We start from the raw sequence: 25,214 nt of genomic DNA, 5'->3' as shown, positions 1-25,214 counted from the left end.
AGGGGAACAAGCTTGCGGCAATTGGAGGCGATGGGCAAGTAAGGAGGTTAGGTGAGAGAGGGAAAAGGGAATGAGGATTGGTGAAGGGAATGGGCATTACCAGAAGTTCAAGACCACTTTGCTGAGCACCTGCACTCCATCTGCCAGAACAAGCGGGATCACTCATTTTAATTTAACTTCTCATTCCCTTCCAACATGTCAGTTCACAGCCTCCTCTACTGTCCCAATGAGGCCACGCTCAGGTTGGAGGAGCAAAACCTTATTTCCGTCTGGGTAGCCTCCAACGTGATGGCTGGAACATCGATTTCTTAAACTTCTGGGAATGCCCCCAACCCCCTTTCACTATTCCCCATTCCCTTTTCCCTCTCTCACCTTATCTCCTTACCTGCCCAACACCTCCCTCTGGTAATCCTTTCCCTTCTCTTTCGCTCTTCTGTCCTCTCCTATTAGATTGCCCCTTCTTCAGCCCTGTATCTCTTTCACCAATCAACTTCCCGACTTTTTACTCACCCCTCTCCCCCCACACCATTGGAAGGGGGAGCGGAAAAAGGGATGAATGGCAGATGGAAACAGAACCAGAAAGGGAGGGTTGAGGAGTGGAAGTGGAGGGGAGGGGAGTGTCTAACTGGCGGCCAATAGCACTCATGGCCAGCGAGGGATCTGCCTTGTGCCTGAATGGGCTGTTGAAAGCACAGCAGAGATGTTCTGTGAGGGATACTGCCGACCTTCCTACTTGCAGCGGTTACAAGTCTAGATAAGATTTTCCAGTTGCTTATTTCTGCTGCAGCGAGCGTTGATGCTGCATACCTATAAAGGGAACGTCAGAAATATTCTCACATCCCATTGCACAATACTGGTTAGCTTCCAACCTGATACCACAGGCAAGAGAGAAGGAAACTCTCAAGGCTTTTTGGTTTAGCACTGGCCATTCAATGGACTATTTCACCAATCATCCAGTTTTGGGCACGTCTTCAACAATGACATCAGAGCACAGGAGAATGGTCACGTGACTGCCAATCACCATTTCACTCTGTCCTGTGGGGCAATGCCACCAAAGTGGCAGGGTAGTTATCACTAAATTAGGCTGCTGGGTACAACTGGGAGGCGGCCTAGGAACATTAATTGTTCTTGCAATAAGAGTTGAATGGCAGGTAGATATACAGTTGGATGATCCAGCCCAGTGATGAGGCTAACAACAATCAGCATCGTTAATCTTGAAATCCAAGAGCAATGACGGTCAGGAGTGGCTGTCAGAGAAGTGCTGCTCATCCGAAGTTGCATAATGACAGTATCTTGCTGGAAACAGACAAACACAAACTGCATTGATGCAGACTGTATTCACCAGCTGAGGTTAGCACTTGATTACTAGTGTACAAACACCCTGGAAATGGGGCAATCGGTTTGAAATACTGCCCGACTTATTTCTGTGCCATTGAAAATCAACTTCTGCAAATGCAAATTTTAGAACTGAAATACACTTTTCTTTCTGCTATCTCTCAATCCAAATCTGCTTTCCCTCCCCTTTCATTTCACTTCATCTGATATAACTGACACTTACTGACTCTCACTGTGCTTTCCCTAATAATTCTTCAACCAGCCAACTAAAAAAATGCTAGTTAACAGAGGGATAATGATGATTATGATGTCCACTCAGGCCTGAGAGGCCAGCTTCAGGCATTTTCATGCCTTACAAGGCACAGAACAAAAGGCTGCATGTCATTTCGCAGTATTTTTTTCTTTATTTTACGAGGTTGAGTTGCGAGCTCAACACTCAACCTGGCACGGATGGAAGGCGTACTCGGGAACGGCCTGACTGGATTCAAACCCGGGAACCTCCGTTCCGGAGTCTGGCGCTGATGTCACTGCGCCACCAGCCGACAGAGGGTCTAGGTGATAAATATTGCCTACCACACTATTCCAATGGATAGGAGGAATTTTAATGCAGAAACCTAAACAGCCATTACGCAGAAGGTTGACACCATGGATCATCATGAGATCAAAGGATAAGGATGGACAGGACCCAAATTCTTTTATGTCTTGTCACAGTATAGGACAGGACATTGAAAGATTACTGCATTGCAATTTACTGCAATGCTTACACATAAACAGCATGAAAGCATCTGAGGAAACAAAGTAAGAATCTACACTTTAAGTAGAGACATTTACATCCTCAATAACACTTGAAATTTTGGGCCCTTTTATTATGTAAGGAAAAATGATAGCCAACTGGTACACAGAAAGATCCCACAAATAACACGGCGAAAGATTAGTCTGCTTGACTCTAGCCAAAGAGTTAATAGCTGTCTACAACGGAGTGGGAACAAAACTACTCTTCTTCACACACTGCCTTTTACATTCACCTGAGCAGACTCGGTGTAATCACTTATTCAGAAATCAAGAGCACCACTTTCGGCAATATATTGGTGTGTCAGGCCAGGTTATAAGATGAAATCTAGAAGTAGAACTTAGAGTCGCCACATTGCCAGACAAGAAATTACAGTTGTGTATATAGGGACAAGTTCAACTCACCTTGAAGCACACTGTTTACAATTGTTTCTGCATGCTTTGCCAGGATCTCTGGTTTGCCGATGGCTGCAAGTGAGAGATAATTAGACATGTTCCGGGAGAGTTCTTTGTTACCCATCTCCAGGAATTTCACTGCGACAGGGACAGCAAGAGCCATTACTGTTGGATTACTGTAGTTCTGATGAAACAAAGAAAGTGTGAGCAGTTAAATACAGATTTTAATATTATTCAAATTGCAAAACCTGGCAGATTTATTGTCAGTGAACAAACTGGAATCTGGGAATTACAGTAAAATACACTTTTTCATAAAACAATGAAGCTTGGTAATCATGTATCACTTATTTATTTTTATTAAGTTTCTCTTACTTTCACTATTCAAATGAATATATTCATGATGGTAAATTTCAGGAAGTAAAACAAGACTCTCATAAATTTGTTAAGGTTAACAAGCATCATAAAACAAAAATTTCCAAGTCAGCTTTCAGTAGCTTTAGGGAGCATGCAGAATTGCTCACTGTGGAAACAATAAATTTGCGAAATGTAGAGGAAAAAAAATCATAGGTGATAATTTCTGCACATTTTGTTTTGGAGCAGAGATATTTTTCATGGGAACAGCTGCATCTTGACTCATAAGAAACACAATATTGACAGTCCTCGTTTCCTGCAACATTTTCTTTTCTGGCTTGACTAATATGTTTGCTTTTTAAAAAAATTAATTGGCCAGACTACTCGTTAATATGAAAAATACACTTTTTCTGTTTGTGTCTTCACTTTATTTGCAACATATTAATTTTTGCTTGATTCGCTCAGCTACCTATCATATGTGTCAAATGACAGCAACGTTACCTTTGCTATGATCTTCGTTCATCTCCCATGCTCTGCCTTTGACCATTAAAGTACCTTTGGCAAATACAAAGCTACAGACCTCTTTCCACATTCAGTCTCCAAGTCCAGTTCACCCTAAATGGAGTCGGCCTCAAATTTCACCCTTCCTGTATCACACCCTTCTGATCACTGATATTTCCTCTAATCCACCACTTACTTTTCTCATATAGGTCAAGTGCCATTGGATTCATTCTCGCATCTCATTTGAACTGGTTGACCGCCAGTGTCACCTCTCACTTACCTCATCTGATGTATTAATTACAAAGGAAGCTCTGCTCCTCCTCTCAGCACTGAAACCTAAAGAGCTCAATGCTATTAGCTTAACTCTCAAGCTCCCTTCTCTTTTATTTATAGAATTTGAATTTACCATTTCACAGATTATCATTCCCTCTGAACATCACAATATTGTCATCAATGATTTGTCCCCAGCACGAGACAGCTTCACTGCTCCATACTCCTATTGATTCCAAGCCTTTCCCAGGTCAATACTATGCAGTCTTTCTCAGGAAGGAAATTCTCTTGATAGAGGGTCTCAGCCCAAAACATTGACTGTTTATTCCCCTCAGTAGATGCTGCTGGACTTGCTGAGATTCCACCATTTTGTGTGTGTTTTCTCAAGATATCCACCATCTGCAGAATCTCCTGTTTAAGTCACCTTATTTACTTTTGTTTTTCTCTCCCCCATTTCCTTATTTTTCAATTGATTACACCAGTTCTCAAGTCTACTCAGTGATTCTAATATTTGTAGTACCTCTTTCTCACTTTTAACACCGATATCTATTCCTGACGGATTAAGTGCTGTTGTTGTACGGCAGCTTTACCATGAACAGTCAGCAAGCACCATTTTCTAAACAATCTTACCTCTTCTTCACTGACTTAACCCTTAGTTCTCCAGCAGTGTCCACTTTGTGCAAGATGCAGCAACCATCCAACTGCATTTTCTTTCTTGTGATGTATCTCACACCCCCACACTGGCATTTAAAAATCCACATCCAGAACTCTTCCAAAGGTCTTTTTGACTAGGTTCTGTGGCCCTAATTATCACCGTACACCATGGATGGTGGAATATAATGATCGCAGAATTTGGAATGGTCATTGCACAGAAAGAGGCTATTAGACCCACTGCTTCCGCATTGTCTTTCTACCAGAGATACTCCACATTTTTACCCATGCTCTTCTGCCATAAACTAGCAATTTTTGTCTCATTAGTCCATTCAATTAACATTTGAACTCCACATTGCCTCCCCACCCTACATCTGCAGGCAGGCAAGACTAAACCCAACTGCATGCCACACACAAGCTTTACCCTCTTTTTGCTATTAATTCTATATGCTTTATGTTGTAACCATGATTTCTGGTCTGCAGTCCCTCCATCAATGGGATAAGGTCCAGTACAGAGTAGTGGACCCTGCCCAGTACATCACAGACATACCCCTCCCCACTATTTAGTGGCATTTGCAGGAGGTGTTTCCTCAGAGATGCAACATCTCTCATTAAAGATCCCCAGCATTCAGGCCATGTCATTTCCCCTCTGCTACCATTGGGCAGCAGATACAGAAGCCTTAAATTCACAACATCAGGTTCAAGGACAGCTACTTCCTGTGAATCATTCAGATTTTGAACCAACCAGCAAAACCCTAAGCACTACAATTTAGCAACAGCGTGATCACTTTGAACATTTTGCACTAAAATGGACTATCTTGTCCCAATTCTGTTCTTTCTTGTTAAAACTGCATATAATTTGAATTTATATTTATTTATTCATTTAATTCTTACATCCATCTCATAACGAGGGAGTAAAAATATTTGCATTATGACTCCGTCGCCATGTACAGAATTTATAAGTCTAATGGCTTGTAGAAAGAAGCTGACCTGTTGGTCCTGGCTTTAACGCTGTGGTACCGTTTGCCAGACAGAAGCAGCTTACGGTCGGTGTGACTGGTGTCCCCACTGATCTTCCAGGCCTTCTTTATGCATCTGCTGCTGTAAGTGTCCTCAATGGAGGGAAATGGTTTAATTTATGGCTTTCTTTCTTATCAATGCTGCCTGTATGGTGCTATGTTCTAGTGACGCTGCTGCGTGTGTTTTTCATCGTGCCTGTGTATGTATGTATTTGTGCATACACAATAACCTCTATTCTGACAGCAATGAACACAATCTCCCAAAGGTTCCGCATAACTTATACTCACTTATTGATAAGGCCCAGAATTAAGCATTTCTTACTAATCACGTTCTATGTCTGAGCTTACCTTGTTACGTTCAATGTCTTGTGTCCCCCTGTTCCTGCACCCTATTCAAATGCTAGCTTTTATTCTATATTGATTTTCCTCATTCTTTCTACTTTTCTGCCCATTCTACCAGCCAGTTTGTACTCTTGTAACTTATCACCATGCTCTTGGCTCTTCACAATATTGTCAAGCTTTGTGTCATCTACAGTTTTAGAAACTCTGGGGCCCACAGCTGTTTTATAGAATCTCTGACTGGAGTATCTAAATCTGTACCATGATTTTTATCTGGAAGCCCCCCCCCCCCTCCCCCATACAAAGACTGCTAAGTGACTGGAACGAATGTACTGAAAGAGTTACAGCATGGATTTCCAGTTTAAGTTTACAAAGGGCTTGAAACCACAGGCTTGAGGATGAAATTAGACTGTGACTACGATAAACTGACACCAAGGGCAGGAAGGCTACCCAGCACTTGTTAATATACAGTCTAATCTCAGTCTAATTAAGCCAACAAGCTGCTGTTTCTAGACTCAGAAAACATTAAAATGATAAATTTGTTACTTAGAGGTCAACTTCATTCTGTAGTTTCATGTAGATGGCTTATTAATTTATGAAAGTCAAAAATATGGTTGACTTGCTAATTAACCTCATAACCATGAAGACTTTCCTGTCAAGGCTAACCTTATTCTACATAGTGGCTTATTCCTCCTTCCTTACAAGTCCTGATGAAGGGTCTAGGTCCAAAATGTTGACTGTTTATGCCCCTTCATGGATACTGCCTGACCTGCTGAGCTCCTCCAGCATTTTATGTGTTGCTTTTACTCTACATATTTTGCTCTGTCTTGGGCTCATCAAAATTTGCTTGAGATATTGCTGAGGTACTTCTTTACAATGCTGCCATTAACTAGGGGTTAATTAACAAAGGAACACAGCAATCACTTTATTAAGGGGATTGTTTGTTTTTATTTAAGAAAAATTAAACAGTGAAGTATTAGTTTTAATTTATTTGTCATAATCCTTCCTTTAACATTCTAATTCACATGTTCTTTCTGTTTTATTATTAAAATGCAGTTCAGAGGTGTATAGACTAACACTACTAGATGTGTTTGCTGACAGCATTGATATAAAGCGCCACCTACTGGCAAAGAAAGAAACAGCAAAATTGCTATTGGTTTGACACCATTTGAGAAGGTAAATGAAAACAGTAGACAGTAGCGCCCTCAAGGGGCCTGACAGATAACTGATTATTATGAGAAATAATCTATGAATTCTATGTCTATTGAAATCTGTATGATCATAAGTTATAAAAACACATTATCCCCAGCATCATGAAAAAAATGATGAAACAGGTTAGGTATGAATTTATGATCGTTTAGGTTCTGAAATCTTACAAGAAAACATACAAAAAAGACTCCTAATTGAAGCACGACTCAGATTTAACAGAGCAGTTGAAAGCACAGAATCAATGGAGGCAGCAGTCAGAGACGCAAGTGAGCTGCAGTTAAGAATGGAAGTGGGAGTGAACAAATTTGCAATGTCTGAACAGAACCTGCCTGGCTGTTACCATTGTGGCAGGGGCTCACATACACCAGGCCAATGAAGGTATAAAAGGCAAAACTTACAGAAAATGCAACAGAGTAGGGAACATAAGGCAGACAAAAATAAATGGACTGCACAGAGAAGAGACAAAGATAAAAATTCAAGCTGCAGTTTCAAAAAGAGCACTAATCTACATGCCGTTGTGATAAATCTGATAATTATGAGAGTGACAAAGGACTGGGTAGCCTTGAAATTTAAATGTGAAAACTAACAATAGACATGGCTTAAACCAGAAATGAACAGCAAATTAATTAAAACGTAATTGGACACTGGCTCGGCTGTTTCAGTCGTTCCACAAAATGAGTTTGAATGGGATGTCAATGAATCTGAACAGAAGCCTGCAGATATGTAATTAAGATCGTATACTGGAGAAAAGGTAACTTCTGTGGGAATGGTATTCAATGAAATACAACAAGAACATTGAGCTTGTTTGTGGTAAAAACAGGAGGGCCAGTACTGTCGGGTCGTGATTGGCTGAGACAACTACAACTTGATTCTCCATTTGCACGCCACATCCCCTATAACAGAGTCAACTAAAAGCGAATTAAGAAAGGTACTGGATGATGCCCGAGCATCAAAAGCATTCAAAGATGGCATTTGAAAGCTCAACCCTATCAAGGGTAAAATGGTATTAAATGAAAATGCTACACCCAAGTTTTACAAACCTCATCCAATTCCTTATACCACCCATGATAAAGTAGCCAGTGAGCTAGATCGCATGGAGGCTGAAGGAATTCTTTCCAAAGTTGAGTGCAGCCCATGGACACCAGTGGTCCCAGCTGGAAGGAAGAATTAGGCTGTCAGATTCTGTGGTGATTTTAAGGTCACCATCAACCCAGTACTGAAAGTAGATTAATACTTTCTGCCCAGGATATCAGGTATCTTTGCAAACCTTTCTGGAGGGAAACACTTCAGCAAAGAGCACTTAGCTGGGGCCTACCTACAGTTGGGAATGGAAGAAGAATCCAAAATGTTTTTCACCATAAACACTCAAAGGTTTTTGTCACTATAATTGGAGCAGCATCTGCACCTGCACTCTGACAGACAGCTATGGGCCAGGTGCCACAAGGCTGCCCAGACACTCAGTGTTACCTGGATGACAAAGAACATCAGCAAAATCTCAAGACAGTGTTAAAAAGATAAGAAGATCTTGGGCTCAGAGACTGATGCAACAGTGCAAATTCTTTAAACCAAGCATCATTTACTGTGGTCACACTACTGACACACACAAGTGTGTCGAGACCAAGGCCCAAGTACATGTCAGAGGTGCAGTCCTTTTTAGGATTTGCCGATTACTATAACAGGTTCCCAACAAACCTGGCTGCTGTGCTCCACCCTTTGAACTCATTACTACAGATTGAGAAGAAATGGCAATGGACAAATCAGTGTGTGGTGGCTTCCCAAAAAACAAAGGAAATGGTGCCATTAGAAGCTGTACTCACACATGATCCACATTATTCAGTTTGCTGTAATGCCTTGCCTAATGGTATTCGTGCAGTCACATCACGTTATGAATGATGGAAGTGAACACCCCAAAGCCTTTGCATCACATTCCCTTACCAATGCAGAGTAAGTTATGGATAGATTGACAGAGAGGCCTTGAGTCTTGTTTGGGGTGTAAAACATTTCACCCAGTAGCAGTATGGGAGAGAGTTTACACTCATTACTGATCATCAACCACTGGTGTCCATTTTCAATCCACAGAAGGGTGTTCCACTAACAGCAGCAGCACAAATGCAGAGATGGGCTCGGTGTCTTGGAGGACACAATTACAATATCAAACTCAAGACGATGACTGATCATGAAAAATGCTATTGGGTTGTCCCATTTACCCTTGGAAAAAGAGATACCTGAAAATTTTACTAAAGAGGACAATCCTCTTGACATATTCTCCCTAGTGCAGATCAGAAGTCTCCCTATCACGGCAGAGATGATCCAAAGTGAAACCAGAAAAGACCCCACACTGTCCCAGGTCTACATGGCAACCCAAGATGGCTGGAATGTGCAGCAGAGATTCTACTTCCTCCATTTTTACCAGTGCTGGGTTTAATTTGCCCTTGATAGGGGTTGCCTTACTTTGGGAATGAGAGTTATTGTACTATCTATGCAGAGATCTGATGTGCTGGAGTAGCTAATGCACAAGTTGGTCATCTAGGTGTGGTTAAAATGGAAGCGTTGCTCAAAGCTTTGTCTGGTAGCGTGGGATAGATCAGCAGTTCAAGCAGCTTGTCATGCACTGTTTGAGATGCCAACACGTCCAGAAAATGCCAAGGGCAGCATCTCTCCATCCCTGGGATTAATAAGAGAATACTTCAGTAACCTAGTTGCACTTTCCCAAGATCAAGATGCACAAACAAGAAGAAGAAAAAGGAAGAAGAAGAAAGGTGACTACCACTGTCGGAACCACTGCCAGCAGTCTCAGAGTCAACCCCTACAACCACCATGGAAAAGATCCCCGAACCGGAGATTGTTTCACAGCCACGAGTCTCACCTGCCAAGCAGAGTGACTCCCTTTGTCCCCAAGAAGGAAATTAGGAAGGCAAAGAGATCAAGTTAGATAAATCTGGCAACAAGGTTAAGAAAATCTCCACCTTGAACTGCTGACCAGGCTTGAAGGCCAAATGGCTACACACACACACCCACTTCTTACGTACCTACATTCTAAAGACTGGTTTTAGTTTGACATTGTCCCACAGGCTGCTGGGACCCTGACAGCACACAAATACAACCACAGATATTAACCAATCACTAGCAATTTGAACAATACAGAACAGGCAGTGCTGGATTAAACTATTATTTCACACTGAGTCCTGCTGAGGAAAGTGGAGCTTTGCCCAAATTTAGATGTGTATTTGCACAGGATTGTCCCCTAGAATTAACGTTTATTTTAAACAGACTTGCCAAGAATGAATAGTTTATACCATTTACCTTTGTATCATCAAAACAGTGTCAGATGAATTTTCATTTTTAAGTATGGCATCAAACTAGTAACATCCCTTTTGTATTTATGCCTCAAAATGCAAGACTCTAGCTCTACACAGTAAATGCTCCATTCTTACTGGTCAATTGGAATTCTCAGCATATCTATCAGCATCCTTAACCAAGTCCAGGAACTTAGACCATGAAATATAGTATATTAAAATTAATCTTATACTCGTATAGAACCCAATTATACAGCATTGAATGGGCAGAGCAGATAACTTCACACCTCAGTATTCATTTTAAATCAGAGGCATTTGGTACTCAGTGCTGTTTACAGGAAAAAGATCAAACAAAACTTTAATCAACCTACTAAGTCTCGTTACTGTTTGAAAATATTTTTACCATATTTTGGGATCAAAACAAACATAAAAATATAAACTAACAAGAGAAAATCATCAGATGCTGGAAATCCAAGCCACACACGCAAAATGAGAGCTCAGCAGGTTGGGCTGCGTCTATGGAAAAGAGTAAGCAGCGATGTATCGGGTCAAGACCCTTTATCAGGACTGTGATGTCTCAACCTTTGGAATATAAATTCTTCGATTATCTGGTCCTGATGAAGGCTCTTGGCCTGAAACATTGATGTTTACACTTTTCCAAAGACGCTGCCTGGCCTGCTGAGTTCCTCCACAATTTTGTGCGCGCTGCTTGAATACATAACTGCAACCTTTGATTTTTTTTGCACAAGCATACACAACAAAACTCACTTGAAAGATGCAGCTCATCACATCAGAAACAATTTTAGCATGTGGAGTGTCTTCATCCTTACTGACTGGTTTCAAATTATGCTCCAAGCAAGATTCCCACAATGTTACCAGAGCCTTTCCATGGTTCTCAATAGATTTTGTCTTCCTGATGGCAGTGGTGATTCGAGTAATGCAGATTTCTACCACTGCCTGATCATTGTCATTGGTCAGATAGTCCTGGCAAAAAGAAAAAAAATCGTAGGTTTTTTTTCGTTAAGATGCAAAATAAAACAACTTAATTTTCCTGATCACTGAACAACACTGTAGCCAAAATCAGTTTCTATTCTGACTTAGATATGTTAACCCATGTTGTCTCACCCTTTGGAATATAAGTTCTTGGATTATATGATCAGTGATGAACTGACAGCTCTCACCACTGCTCACAAGTGATCCAGTGTTCTGTACTACAGATTCAATGTCCACCATCAGCTCTTAAGCAGAAAATGTCATGATGCCAGGCAGATGCCTAATCACATTAAGCAATTCTTACAAATAGCAAATAAGGGTGTTGAATAAAACAAACTTGCTTTTTTAAAAAAAAAACAATTCTAAGGAGACTAACTCCTTGAACATCAACATAACATAGAAGGAAAATTGAAACACTAAAATATTAAAATAATATTTATTTCAAAATCCTTGCAATAATTTTTTTCAGGTAATTAACATTCAAATACTTAGTTAATTTTTTGGGTGCCAGAGAGTAATCAGTGGTTAATTTCTTTTAAGGATTGTTATTTTAATTTAATGGTTATAATTATTTATTTATAAAGTTAAATAGCATAGAAAAAGGCCTTTGGTTTATGGTTTTTGGCCAACTCATATTTTAAAGTGAATGAAATTAATTTTAGAAATTACTTCAATTTTAGTAGTTTTTAAAATAACTCTGAATATCAGCGGAATTAATAAACTATTACAATTAGACACAGCCTGCACAGTTAGCCAAGCTGAAGACAGTTTCGACAGATCTCAGATCATAGATCTTTCAAAACACATTCTGGGAAAGTTACTTCACTATATCACCAGAAGCCCTGTTGCCTCACAGACCATGAGGCTGGAGTTCAGGATCATTTGGACCAACTGGTTAGTGTCTTCACATCTAACATGGAGATGTAGAGACCAGAAGCAGCAGATCTGGCCAGGGATCTGTGTCAGCAAGTTCTGCCCCATTGCATTTATTTAACAATTCATCTATGCCAAGCTAGAGGCAGCAGAGTTCTTAATGTTATAGTCACTGAATGATAAATACATTCCATCACACCAGTAAAAAAAGTGTGACTCTGCTATAGCATCCATTAACAAAATCACTTCCATATATCAGCTGATAAGATTTCTGTTGGAAAGAAACTATTTGTGGTTATTTGGGAGTGATTGAGTGTTAGGGTCTGAATGTTTGTCTTTCACCATTCCCTATCCCTATCCACACACTCACACAGACTGAGCTGTGCAGAAATACATAGATGGAGATCATTCAAATGTTACCTTGAATTGAAAGAGCTACGAATTGGCCATCCATCAGAGAACATACACAGTTGATCCTGACAGGGCTCCATTGAAAATCAGGCTTGTAGAACACAAGAATACATTTTAAAAAAACAGGAATAGACCAATACCTGGCCTCCTCAAGCCTGACTGACTCCTCAATATAATCAGTGATATCAGCCCCAAATCCATCTAACCTTCAGCATCAGTTGCTCACAGCTCTCAATTCCCAATCTTTCAAAACTTACCTAGCTCCACTTTAAATATTGCCAATTATTTAACCTCAAGAGCATCCTGCTACTGACAATTCACAAGCTGTATTCCCCCCATTTTAAATGACTATCCCATTATCTTGTAAATACAATTTGGGATTCACCCACTAGCTGAAACAGCTCATCATTTAACTTGCCATGAGCCCTTAGAATTTTGTGTGTTGAATAAGACCTTCCTTCAAAACTTGTGACAGGACAACCCTCTCATCCCAGGAATTAACCCAATGAATCTTTCTTTTTGACACCACCAATGCTAGAATATCCTTTCTTAAACAAGGGTAACAAAACTGCTTATATTACCTTCAGATGTGGCCTCAACCAACACCAGGTACGACAGTACCAATACTTGCGTATTTCTAAACTCCAACCCCGTCCATCTTGGAATAAAAGTCACTAAGCCAAGTGCCCAACTATTTGCTGCATTTACACGCTATCAATCTTCTGCAGAAGAACACCTAGATCCCCTTGCAGTTCACTCATTTGCAATCTCTATCTATGCCGATTCCTCCTGCAGGAAGTGTATTACCTCAGACATTCCTCACATTAAACTCCAGTTGCCAAGGTTTGCCCAGTAATTTAATCTACAGTATTTATGCCCTGTTGTTGAGTCCAGATATCCTCATCACAGCATGGCCTCTCATCTGTTTTTGTATCATTGGCAAACTTGGGAATCTGTCATTGGGCCTCCTCCTCCAGGTTGTTAACATCAATAGTAAATTATGGAGAACTGATCTTAGAGCAACACACAAAATGCTGGATGAACTCGGCAGGTCAGGCAGTAAAAATGGAGGGAAATAGACAGTTGATGTTTCAGGCTGAGATCCTAAATCAGGACAAGAATAGAAGGGAGCAGAAGCCAGAACAGGAAGGTGGGTGGAGTTGGGAGCTACAAGCTGGCAGGTGATCGGTGAGACCAATTGAGGGGGAAGATTGGTGGGTGGGGTTGACGTGAGAAGTCAGGAGGTGGTATGTGGAAAAGCTGAGGAACTGAAGGAGAAGGAAACTGATATGAAGGACCATGGAATAGAGGGGGAAACAAGAGAGAGGTAATGGGCAGGAGAGAAGAGGGATACCAGCACTGATCTTCAGGGCACTGCAGAAATCACCACCCTCTAACCTGAAAAATATCCACTTATTGTGTTTCTCTGCCAGAAAATCATCACTTTTCTGGGGAAATCCTGGCAACACCAAACTGATAAACAGCTCATTTAGAGTGAAGATAAAGTGATCTGATGTTTTTCAAGGAAGATGTGAGCACTATCTATTAAAGGAAAACGGCTTGATGTCTAGCCAAGTGAGCTTTCAGCAAAAATAGGATTAAAGAATATCCATGATGAAATCACCTTTCAACAATAGTTTATTGCAAATAGTAACTTGAGAATGACAACCCAAATTTCGAGAGAACAAAGGCTAAACTGTCAGAGTTTGGCACTGTTATCATGTGAAGCTTGTACGTGTGTTGGAATCTGAACGCTGTTGGCAGCGGTTCACCAGTAAGCAACAAGCTGAGCTCCGCTACTGGAATCCTCATGGAAATTTGGATAAAATGCCCTTCATTCATACTTTTTAAAAATAGCTGGAGAATCTGGGGCAGGTCCAAGGAGGCACAGTGAATACTCTCCCTTTGAATTAAACTGACATGAAGAGCTCCCAGAATCTCTAGTAGGAGACTCTAGTAAGAGTCTGCTAGTCTATCCGAATGTGTTTAGGATAACAGAATAAAAATACTGTTTTAAATAATTTCAAGGTATTTTATTTAAGCAGTAAAATATCCAATAAGCTTTTTCATTTGAATTTTTTTTAAACTGGGAGTACTTTAGTGTTTTTATTTGAATGTTATCTTCCTGTGACAATATTGGTTCCCTCCAGATGTTATTGCTTCCTCCAACAGACAGATGAGTAGTTGGTATGGTAATTGTGTGAACTGTTCACTGTCAATAGGTCAATCTTTTGCAGGTGGTAAGAATTAAGAATCAGATTGTTGGAGAGGTGGTTGGTCCGAGTGGGTGTGTAGTTGATCAAAACTGGGTGTGAATAGAAAAGATCTACTGTATGTAGTATCTGTATTAGTACAAATGTGTGCTAGTTAATTGGCCCTTTCCAGTTTTATTCTGAAAAATTGGGAAGTTTCAAATCAGCTCTTCTCAACTTCAGGTCTGTACTGATTGAAACTGTAAAGACAAGACACCAATGCACCAGTTATAGATATGTTGCTAATACTATTGACAACATCCTCAAAGTTACTGAAACAAGCTACCTGAAGTATTTCAGTTTGCCAATTGATTTTTAAATTATAGCAAATATCTGAAACACATGAAAACACCCACATCAGTTGCATTTTATTTTAAAGTTCTCACATGTAATCTGAATACAGAACTTGAAATATGCTGTTCTAAATTAGATCACTAAAAAGATAATTGGCACTTACTGGTGAGGAAGATATTTCTCTTATTTGTTCAAGAGCTTCTGACAGGCAATCTTCGATTTCAGTATCATCCAAGGAGAACAGATCTCCAGCTCGAGACAGATCCCTCTGACCCAGCACCACACTTAAAAGCTGATGCATGCTGGAGTTGTTCAGTTCAGTGTAGAAACTCCATCAAGAGTAGTAAACTTCTTCAGAGTTTAAGAATAATGACCAAATGTTAAAGTCATTTGGTGTTCATATCTGTTAAAATTATATTCCATTCTCTCACCTCTTACCTAAAATATAAGAATTCAAGAGTAAGGAATTTGTTTTAAAGTACAAATCATCATGGATATGAATATAAATATTTGGAATGGATGTAATGTCAATAAAATAACATTTCAAATTATAACATTTATGACAATATAGCCAAAATGCAGACTGCAAATTTCACTAACAGTGACAAAAAAATAGATTTTCTATTTTATAGATGCTGCCTATGAAATAAACACTGGACACAATAAAAAACCTTCCCTAGCCTTATTTGAATAGTGCTGTTGGATCATTCACTCACACAAATAGACAATCAGAGACTTGGTTTAATGTCCATTGGTTCAAATGTTCAACTTTGCTTCCAATTTCAAACAAATGAAACGGCACAAAGCTGATGTGGAAGTAATTTCTGCTGAATGACTCTGCTGAAACTTCAAAAAGTTTCTTAAAAGGTCTGAAGGTTGCAATGTTACTTTTGTGCTCTGGACATCAGCGCACAAAGCTCACTCACTTTAGCTCAACACCAAAATAACACTCAAATTGCTTGGTCAGTCTGTCACTTGAAATCAAATCAGTCCAAATAGATCTCCACATCATTACGTCTTACGCAGCCCTCCATTTTTGATAGCACCTGCTGCCTGAAAACTCCAGCTAGACTGATCTTTACTAGGGAGTTCAAAAATTATTTTCTTAATCACCAAAGTTTAAAAAAATGTAAGTGTCACTCTGAGAAATCTATTTATAAAATACAGGCTGCAGTGAAATATGATGAACTGCACTTTAAGGAGCTTAGTGATAAGCAAGTGAGCGATGAAGTGAGAAACAAGTGGACAACTAGTTCAGGGGCATTTGACAAATTCATAACAAAACAACTGTATTATCCCGAAATGAAACTGGTCTGAAAATGAATACACCTTTGGATAACAAACAGGAACTAATATGTGAATAGACATAGCTGCTGTTTCTGAGAAGAGAAACAAAAGATAAGAGTCACGATCAAGCCTTATTCCAAAGAAAGGGCAGGATTACATTTGGAATGACTGCAGGATACAAGAAGCCTTCTGCTTTCCCTACTTGAGATGAGCTCTGCAACTAAATAAAAGAGCAAGACAATCAAAAGTTAAATATGATTTATGCAATGCAACTACTCCATAAAACAAAACTTCTCTTTTTTATCCAAGCTTATTTAAGACCACCTCATACTTTCAGCCTATAACAATGACTAATATTATATTAACACTTAAGTTAACATTTAACATATCATCATATTGTGGCATTATTTCAAAGCAAGGAAAATCTATTTTTTCTTGACAGCACTCTGAATTTATCACTCACCTACTGAATTACAGTCCATCCCTGGGTTACAAACACCTGACCCATGGGTGGCTCTGCCCTACATACCAACGAGCTCCCACAATATTAGAACCTAGAAGAGTACAGCACATGAACATTGTTGTGCCCAACTGATTTCGTAATCAAATGCCCAGATTGACAATCCCTTCTGCCTACAGAATGTCCATAACTTTACATTTCCAGCACATTCTGTGCCCATCTCAGAGCCTCTTAAATGCCTCTATCATATTTGCCTCCAACACTACCCCAGATAGCGCATTCCAGACGTCCACCACTCTCTGTGTCAAACAAAACTTACCCCACACATCTCCTTTGAGCTTAACTTTTTCCGTCTTAAATGTATGCCCTCTAGTTTTAACCCTGGGAAAAGATACTGTCTACTCTATCTATACCTCTCATAATCTTATAAACCTCTATTAGATCTCCCCTCAGCTTCCACTGTTCCAGAAAAAAAACACCCTAACTTGATCTACCTTCTTATAGCATTTGCCCTCTAATTCAAGCAGCATCCCGGTAAACGTCTTCTGCACACTTTCCAAAGCTTTGACATTCTCCCTAAAATGGCGTGACCAGACTATGCAATACTCCAGATGTGGCCAATCTGCAACATACTGTACTTTCCTGACTCAAAACTCAGTTCCTTGACTAATAAAGGGAAGCATGCTATTTGCTTTCTTAACCACCTTATCAACTGCGTAGCCACTCTCAAGGAGTTAAGAAATTGAACCCCGGCGATCCCTCTGCTCATCAGTACTGCTAAGGATCTCACCATTAAGCGAATGCTGTCTTCTAAAGTGCAAATCTTCACATTTTGTAGAGTTAAACTCCATTGGCCATTTCTCTGCCCATAGCAGCAAATGATCTATATGTTGCTATATTCTTTGCCAGTTTTCTATACTAGACACATTTCTAATCTTCACATCATATGCAAGCTTACTAACTCACCCATCTACTGTATGTTCTTATCCATGTCAAACACATATCACAAACAGCAGAGGTCCCAGTACAGAACTCTGCAAAAGACCACCAGTCACAGACCTCTGACCGGAATAAGTACCATTGACTACTGCCCTCTGCCATCTATAGGCAAACCAATTCTGAATCCAAATGGACAATTCACCAAGGATCTCATGCATCTTAAGGTTCTGGTTGAGCCTTCCATGATGACTGTCAAAAACCTTAGTAAAATCCATGTAAACATCATCAACAGCTCTACCTTTATCAATTACCTCTCAAAAAGCTCAGTCAAATTAGTAAGGCACGAGTTGCCCCACACAAGACTATGCTAACTGTCCCCATTCGGTCAAAGTTTTCCAAATCCTCTTAAATCCTATCCCGAAAAGTCCTCACCAATGTCTTCCCTACCATCAAAATGGACTCACAGGTCTTTCATTTCTAGGATTATCACATTTCTCTTCTTTAATAACAAAACAACATTACAGGTTCAGATTCAGTTTATTGTCATTTAGAAACCACAAATGCAATGCAGTTAAAAAATGAGACAACGTTCCTCCAGAATGATATCACAAAAGCATATGACGAAACAGACTACACTAGAAAATCCACATAACGTTTGGCAATCCCCAATCCAGAGTCTGGAGAGGCTGCTACATATTAATATCGCGCTACCGTCTTAGCGCGTTCCCCGGAAAGGAGCTCCAAATCCCCAGACAAACAAGACCAAAAACTAAAGCTACAAGACCTACACAAAACCACATAGTTACAACATATAGTTACAACAGTGCAAACAATAGCATAATTGATAAAAAAAAACAGACCATGGGCACAGTGAAAATAGTCCAAAGATGTTAAAGGACTATAAGTTAAAAAGAAGCCACCACACAGTTTCCACAAGTCCCCAGGGTCCCAACAGACTCGCCATCCCACGCCGGCGGCAGAAGGGAATACCCCCACTATGGACTTCCACGGCGCTGCCCGACTCAGCCTTGCAGACGCAGCACACAATGAAAGCGACCTGACCACTGCGGACCCCGAGTCCGTTGAACCTCCGAGCCGACGACCATCCCCTCTGGCACAGCTTCTCTGAGCACCATCCTCTGCCGAGCGTATTAAGATGGCCCCGCCAACGGCCATCGGCAATGCGACCCCGAGGACTGGGGGCCTGTTCTTCCCAGCAGAGACCCGGACCTCACAGCAGCAACGAAGAAGGTCTTCCTGGAGATTTCCTGATGTTCCTCTGTGCTCCCACGTCCGTTTTCAATCGATTATGATTGCGCACGGCACCCCGCTTCACAAATAACAGATAATCAGCTCCAGAGTGGCTGCTGCAAGCTGCGTCACGCCGCCATCTTGGAAAATTACCTGCTTACCAGTCCACTGGGACCTCACCAGTGGCTACAAAGGACAAAGAGATCTTGGTCAAGGCCCCAAAATTCTCATCTCTGGCCTCTCTCAACAACCAGGGGTACATCACATCACACGCTAGGGACTTATCCACTTTAATATTATTTAAGAGATACCACACTAATTTGCCCTTTATCTTGAAATGCCTTAGCAAATTAACCACGCTCAACACCAATCTCCCTATCCTTCTCCTTGGTGCAAAGTACTCATTTAGGGCCTCATCCATATCCTCCGCCTCCAAGCACACATTGCCTCCTTTATCCTTGTGTGGTCCTTGTTATATTCAAAACATTAAACTAATTGAAAGCAAAAACAATGGAGCCGGGAATAACGTATCTAAGTTTTGTTTTTACTTTAAGCCAGGAGCACACGTATCATGTGGTAGCGTCATGACATACGCACTTCACGTATTTTGACATTTAACCCATAATGAATTATTTAAACAAATAAAGAATGCATATTCAAACAATATATTTACAATATTACTCACTGAAATATTAAACACACAACAGTCCTATCCACTCCCTGGATATCCTCTTGCACTTGATGTACATATAGAATGCTTTGGGATTCTCTTTAATTCAATTTCCCAATCACAATCCTTCCTGGTTTTCCTAATTCCCTTGGATTCTTTTCTGTCTTTGTGACCTCAAGACTGATTGATTTTAGCTTTCTAACCCTTACATACGCTTCCTTTTTCTTTTTGACTTAACTCACCACCTCTATCAACATCCAAGGTTCCCTGACCTTATCCTTCCTTTTTATTGGAACATATGTGTTGTACTCCATGCAGTTGGTCTTTAAACATTGTCCACATGTCAAATATGAACTTCCCCAATAGCAGGGATTCCCAATTAACTGCCCCTAGTTCCTACCCAACCCTCATGATTTCCCCTGCTCCAATTGAATTCTCTCCCACAAAGTACATACTGATCCTTACCTACAGCTATCTTAAAACTTAAAGAATTATGGTCACTGTTCACTAACTGTTCTGCTCTGAGAAGCCAGTTACCTGGCCAGGCTTGTTGGCCAGTACAGACCCTCCTCTTGTTGGAGGATTTAAGAAATCCTCCTGGGTGCACCAGATTCTGCCTCATTGAAAAACCTTCATCCCAATCTATACTTGGGAAGTTGAAGACACCCACAATAACAACTTTGTTGTTTTTACATCTTACAAATCCGTCTGAACATTTGTTCCTCAATATTGCAATAGCTATTGGAGGTGGTGTGGTGAACTACATATACCTGTCTGGACACACCCCTCTGCTGACTGCTCCTGTGGCTCCTCCCACAAACCCCTGTATAAAGGTGGTTGGAGGCACTGCTCCCCCCTCAATCTCCAGTATGTTGTGTGGTGGTTTCTTGCAGCTAATAAAAGCCTATCGTCTGCCTCCCGTCTCCGAGAGTTATTGATGGTGCATCGGGTGGGGAGGGACTCTGCACTAATCCCATTAGAGTGACTGCATCTATCTTCTATTGTTCCATCCTTGCAGATTCAGTGGCTGAGCCTCCATGATATCCCCTTTGAATGCAGCCGTGATATTGTCCCTGAATAACAGCACTGTTCTCCCCCCACCCATTACCTCCTTTTCTATCTATATGTAGCTCGCCTGGCTTACTGCTCACGATCGTCTAGGGGCATCAGCTTTCAGCCCCGCCAAACAGGGTATTCAAGTTTGGGTGGATGCTGTGTAATGCACCCCAGTACAAACCCCCAACGCAAAATATCAGACAGTACACAATGTGCAATTAAATGATTTGCACTTTATAACTTGTACTTTGCTACTTGGTTAGTAGAGAAACAGAATATAAAAGAAAAAGGCACCACTTTTATTAAATAGTTTGTGCACAAAAATCATTGGAGCTCACGCCTCAGGTATTCCTCCATAAATGGCCTCTGCTGAAATGTCACCGACCTCTGGACCCTCGAATTCCCGTATACTCCGTCCAGTGATCACTGAGCGCTCTCTACACTCATCCTTCCTCTTCACTTTCCTTGACCGAAAGCCCACGAAAAACCCTGCTCCCAGACATACAAGAAAGAATAACATTTCTCCCATTGGTTAGCCACCCGTTGTCAGTAGTTATTGCTGCTACAGAAAAACCATTACCTCAGCAGTTAACATTACTGAGAAACCATTATATTCTCCCCCCACCAAATTTAGTCATGCTCTCGTGACGTTGAGATAATTCCTGCAAAATACAAAGCCCAATCCAGTTGCAGAAAGCAGTGGCATAGCTCCCCAAAACAGTAGAAATCATACCGTTCCCCAGGCGCTAAATAGGCCAACCTATCCGGTGGTTTCCTAATTCTCTGAGACATCCATAACTCCTCACCTAACTCTTCCGGCTCAGACGCTACTGGCCATACTTCGGGTCTGCCTGGCGGAACCTCCTTCGATCTATCACTCAAAACTCCTGCAACTCGGAGCCCTCTGTTTCATTCCAGGCCCAGCCTCCTCTTCTTCAGGGTCCTGCTGTATCCCAGACTGCTCACCAATAGCCCCCCTCACCTCACCTCAGTGGGAGGGCTAGGAGTCTCGTCCTCAATCAATGGGAGTTAACAAAAGGCAGCATGTCCCACACATCCAGATCATCCTCCTCCGAATCAGTATCCCTCTCATGGGCGGGGCCATTGTCACCACCATCGTCCCTGTGCCGAAGAAGTCTTCAGTGTCCTGCCTAAATAACTACCATCCCGTTGCACTCACATCCATCATCATGAAGTGTTTCGAGAGGTTCGTCATGAGGCATATCAAGACCCTGCTGCCCCCCTCACTGGACCCCCTACAGTTCGCGTACGGTCCCAACCATTCAACAGATGACACCATTGCCATCACCCTCCACCTGCCCCTAACCCACCTGGACAAAATGCTGTTCATTGACTTCAGTTCAGCATTCAACACGATCATTCCTCAGAAACTGATTGGAAAGCTAAGCCTACTGGGCCTGAACACCTCCCTCTGCAACTGGATCCTAGACTTCCTGACTGGGAGACCTCAGTCAGTCCGGATCGGGAGCAGCATCTCCAACACCATCACACTGAGCACGGGGGCTCCCCAGGGCTGTGTGCTCAGTCCACTGCTGTTCACTCTGCTGACCCACGACTGTGCTGCAACACACAGCTCGAACCACATCATAAAGTTCGCCGATGACACGACCATGCTGGGTCTCATCAGCAAGAACGATGAGTCAGCATACAGAGAGGAGGTGCAGCGGCTAACGGACTGGTGCAGAGCCAACAACTTGTCTCTGATCGTTAACAAAACAAAAAAGATGGTTGTTGACTTCAGGAGGGCACGGAGCGACCACTCCCCACTGAACATCGACGGCTCTTCGGTAGAGATCCAAAGTGAAACCAGAAAAGACCCCACACTGTCTCAGGTCTACACGGCAACCCAAAATGGCTGGAATGTGCAGCAGATATTCCAGTTCCCCCATTTTTATGGGAGAAACTTGCCCCTGACAGAGATTGAGAGCTGCTGTATCATCCAAGCTGAGCTCTGAAGTGTTGGAGGAGCTACATGCTGGTCATCTAGGCATGGTTAATATGAAAGCATTGACTCAAAGCTTTGTCTGATGGCCTGGAGTAGATCAGTGGATCCAGCAGCTTGCCATGCACTGTTCAGGATGCCAACACATTCAGAAATGACCAAGAGCAGTGCCTCTCCATCCCTGGGAATGGTCTGCGTTGCCCTGGCAGAGGGGTCACGTGGATTTTACTGGACACTCATGGGCATCAAGTTCTCGGTAGCAGTGGATGCAGCTACAAAGTGGCCAGAACTGTTCCCGATAGTCTCCACCACAGCCTCGCATACTGTAGATGTGCTGAGAAGCCTCTTCTCTACAACTGTTGTTCCAGAACACTTTATTCAGTGACAATGGACCAGAGTTTGTTGCAGAACAGTTTCAGTCATTCCCGAAAATGAATGGGGTAAGACATATTACATCTGCACCAAACCACCCAGCTACGATGGTCTGGTGGAAAGGTTTGTCCAGTCTAAAGAATGCAGTGTGAGCAATGTCAGCAGAACTCACTGCACAGTATCAGAAGCTTGCCAATATCCTCATCCATATCACAGTGCAGCACACTCCACTCCCAACAACTCAACAGTAATGAGTTGTCTCTTGAGCTCACGCTTGGATCTCCAATCTCTGGAGCCGTATGCAAAACAAACCGCTGAGACGAACTGAGGGCAACTCATGTAAGGAGGCTCGCTGTTTCACTCTTGGACAAGCAGTCCAGGCAAGGGATGACATGATGATCAAAGGTGGTACTTGGAAAGCTTAAGGACAGAACTGGACTATTCTCCTCCGTAAAGGAGATTGCATCCAATATCATCTGGAGATGACATATCAATTAGTTCATGAGAGCAGTGTTAATTGCTAAAAAGTGTTCAGAGCTGTCAGAACCACTTCCTGCAGTCCAAGAGTCAACTTCTACAACTAGCACAGAGAAGGCTCCAGAACCTGAGGTTGTTTCACAACCACAAGTCTCACCTGTCAACCACAGTGAGCCCCCTTGTCAGGAAAGATGTTAACACACATGACTAAGAAATTCTCCATAGCAATTAAATCCTTGGGCCATAATGGGATAATTTACTATAATATACATGTATTAATAGTGGGCTCTTCTGAACTGAGGTCTCGGCATTGTTCCCAGCATTTGTTGGAGCCACTCTCCCAGTCCAGGGGTCTCATCCCCAAGTGCTCCTATCACCATCGGGAGTACTCTGGCTTTAAACTTGCACATCCTTTCTGTCTGCTCTTTCAAGCCTTGGTATTTCCCCAACTTCTTTCATTTCTTTGTTACTGCCATTTGGGATTGCCACATCTATTACTATTGCACAGCATGGTAGTAATTTGAAGTATTGCACTGTACAGCTATCACCAAAAAAAAATTGCATAACGTTCGAGTCATAATAACCCTGATTCTGATATGGGTCTCTATTGTGGGCTGAGAGTAGGAAGGGAGCAGGGAGAGGAGAATCATAGCAGGGAAAAAGGAGAGAGGGGAGGGAGTGGGCAGCACCAGAGAAACATTCTGTGATGATCAATAAACCAATTGTTTGGAATCAAGTGACCATGCCTGGCGTCTTAAGGTTAGGTGAGTCTGCACCTGTGCCACCCCCTGCCCTGGCACTCCTCTGCTACCTATCCCACACCCCTCCCTTGGCACTCCACCCTCACCATTCCCAACATCCTCTGCTCTCACCATATTTACAAACTCGCACTCTGCTTCATATTGACAAATACAGTACTGTGCAAAAGTCCTGGGCACTCTCTACCTATACATGAGCCTAAATATTGAGGCAGTTTATAGCTAAACAGGGAGGGGTGCAATGTATTTAATATCTCAGTAATATTTGAGTAATATGGTATATATTGTTTGACTAAGCATCCATTGTTTATATGATTCATTATGGGTTATATATAGGAAGTACGTAAATGGCTTAAGTCATTACAGCAGCATGTCATATGTGAACGCCTCACGATAAAAAAGGAAAGAAAAAGAAAAACTAAGTAGATAAATATCCCAGCTCCTGTGTTTTATTTCAATTAGTTTCTGGAGTTACGAAACATAACAGGACCCACAGAGACATAAGGACCCTTAGCAAAAGGTTTATTCACCAAAGGTTGTCTTGAAAAATTCAAATTACAATGCATGAAGCACCCCCTGGTTCACTAATGGAGCCTTGCTGAGACGTACCACTTATTGTGACCACAACTCCAACCCCAAAACTATGCCAGGACAATCGTCAGAGTGCCTGAGATTAACAAAGTGATGGCTGCTGTCAAGTTCTGTATGTTGAGCCCTTTCTAAGCGGGAGAAATACTGCATGCCAATTTAACAACTGACATTGCACAAACCAGATCGGAGGCAGACTGTTCCAAGACGGTAGCAAGCTGAGCGAGCCTATAACTGACTGGTTATATGATTCTCAATGGCGTTGAGTGGCATTGTCTAAACCTTCTTTGTCCTATGCCGACAGTCCATTGGTGGACCAGGATCCAGCCTTTGCAAGTCAAGTCACTTTTATTGTCATTTTGACCATAACTACTGGAAAAGTACAAAGTACCATGCAAGACTGAGATTTCAGAG

The 25,214-nt window shown here is 41.7% G+C and overlaps 1 protein-coding gene across 13 annotated transcripts in view; it reads right to left on the bottom strand.

The window, feature by feature from the left end:
- veph1 (ventricular zone expressed PH domain-containing 1) overlaps positions 1-25,214 on the bottom strand; it is a 227,317-nt gene that overhangs the window by 188,301 nt on the left and 13,802 nt on the right. For all 13 annotated transcript variants that reach the window (XR_012098357.1, XR_012098358.1, XR_012098359.1 and 10 more), the window contains exons 2-4: positions 15,143-15,417; positions 10,925-11,140; positions 2,530-2,704 (exon numbers count right to left, since the gene is read on the bottom strand). Coding sequence is in view for 9 of the 13 variants with exons in the window: in XM_073041043.1 (XP_072897144.1) it covers positions 2,530-2,704; positions 10,925-11,140; positions 15,143-15,280 (529 nt within the window). In the remaining 4 variants the exon portion in view is untranslated. The remainder of the gene's footprint in view (positions 1-2,529; positions 2,705-10,924; positions 11,141-15,142; positions 15,418-25,214) is intronic.

This window comes from Hemitrygon akajei, chromosome 3, assembly GCF_048418815.1.
Source record: "Hemitrygon akajei chromosome 3, sHemAka1.3, whole genome shotgun sequence".
Taxonomy (NCBI): Eukaryota; Metazoa; Chordata; class Chondrichthyes; order Myliobatiformes; family Dasyatidae; genus Hemitrygon; species Hemitrygon akajei.
Note: the sequence above shows the minus strand (reverse complement) of the source record. Positions and strands in the feature narration are given on the sequence as shown.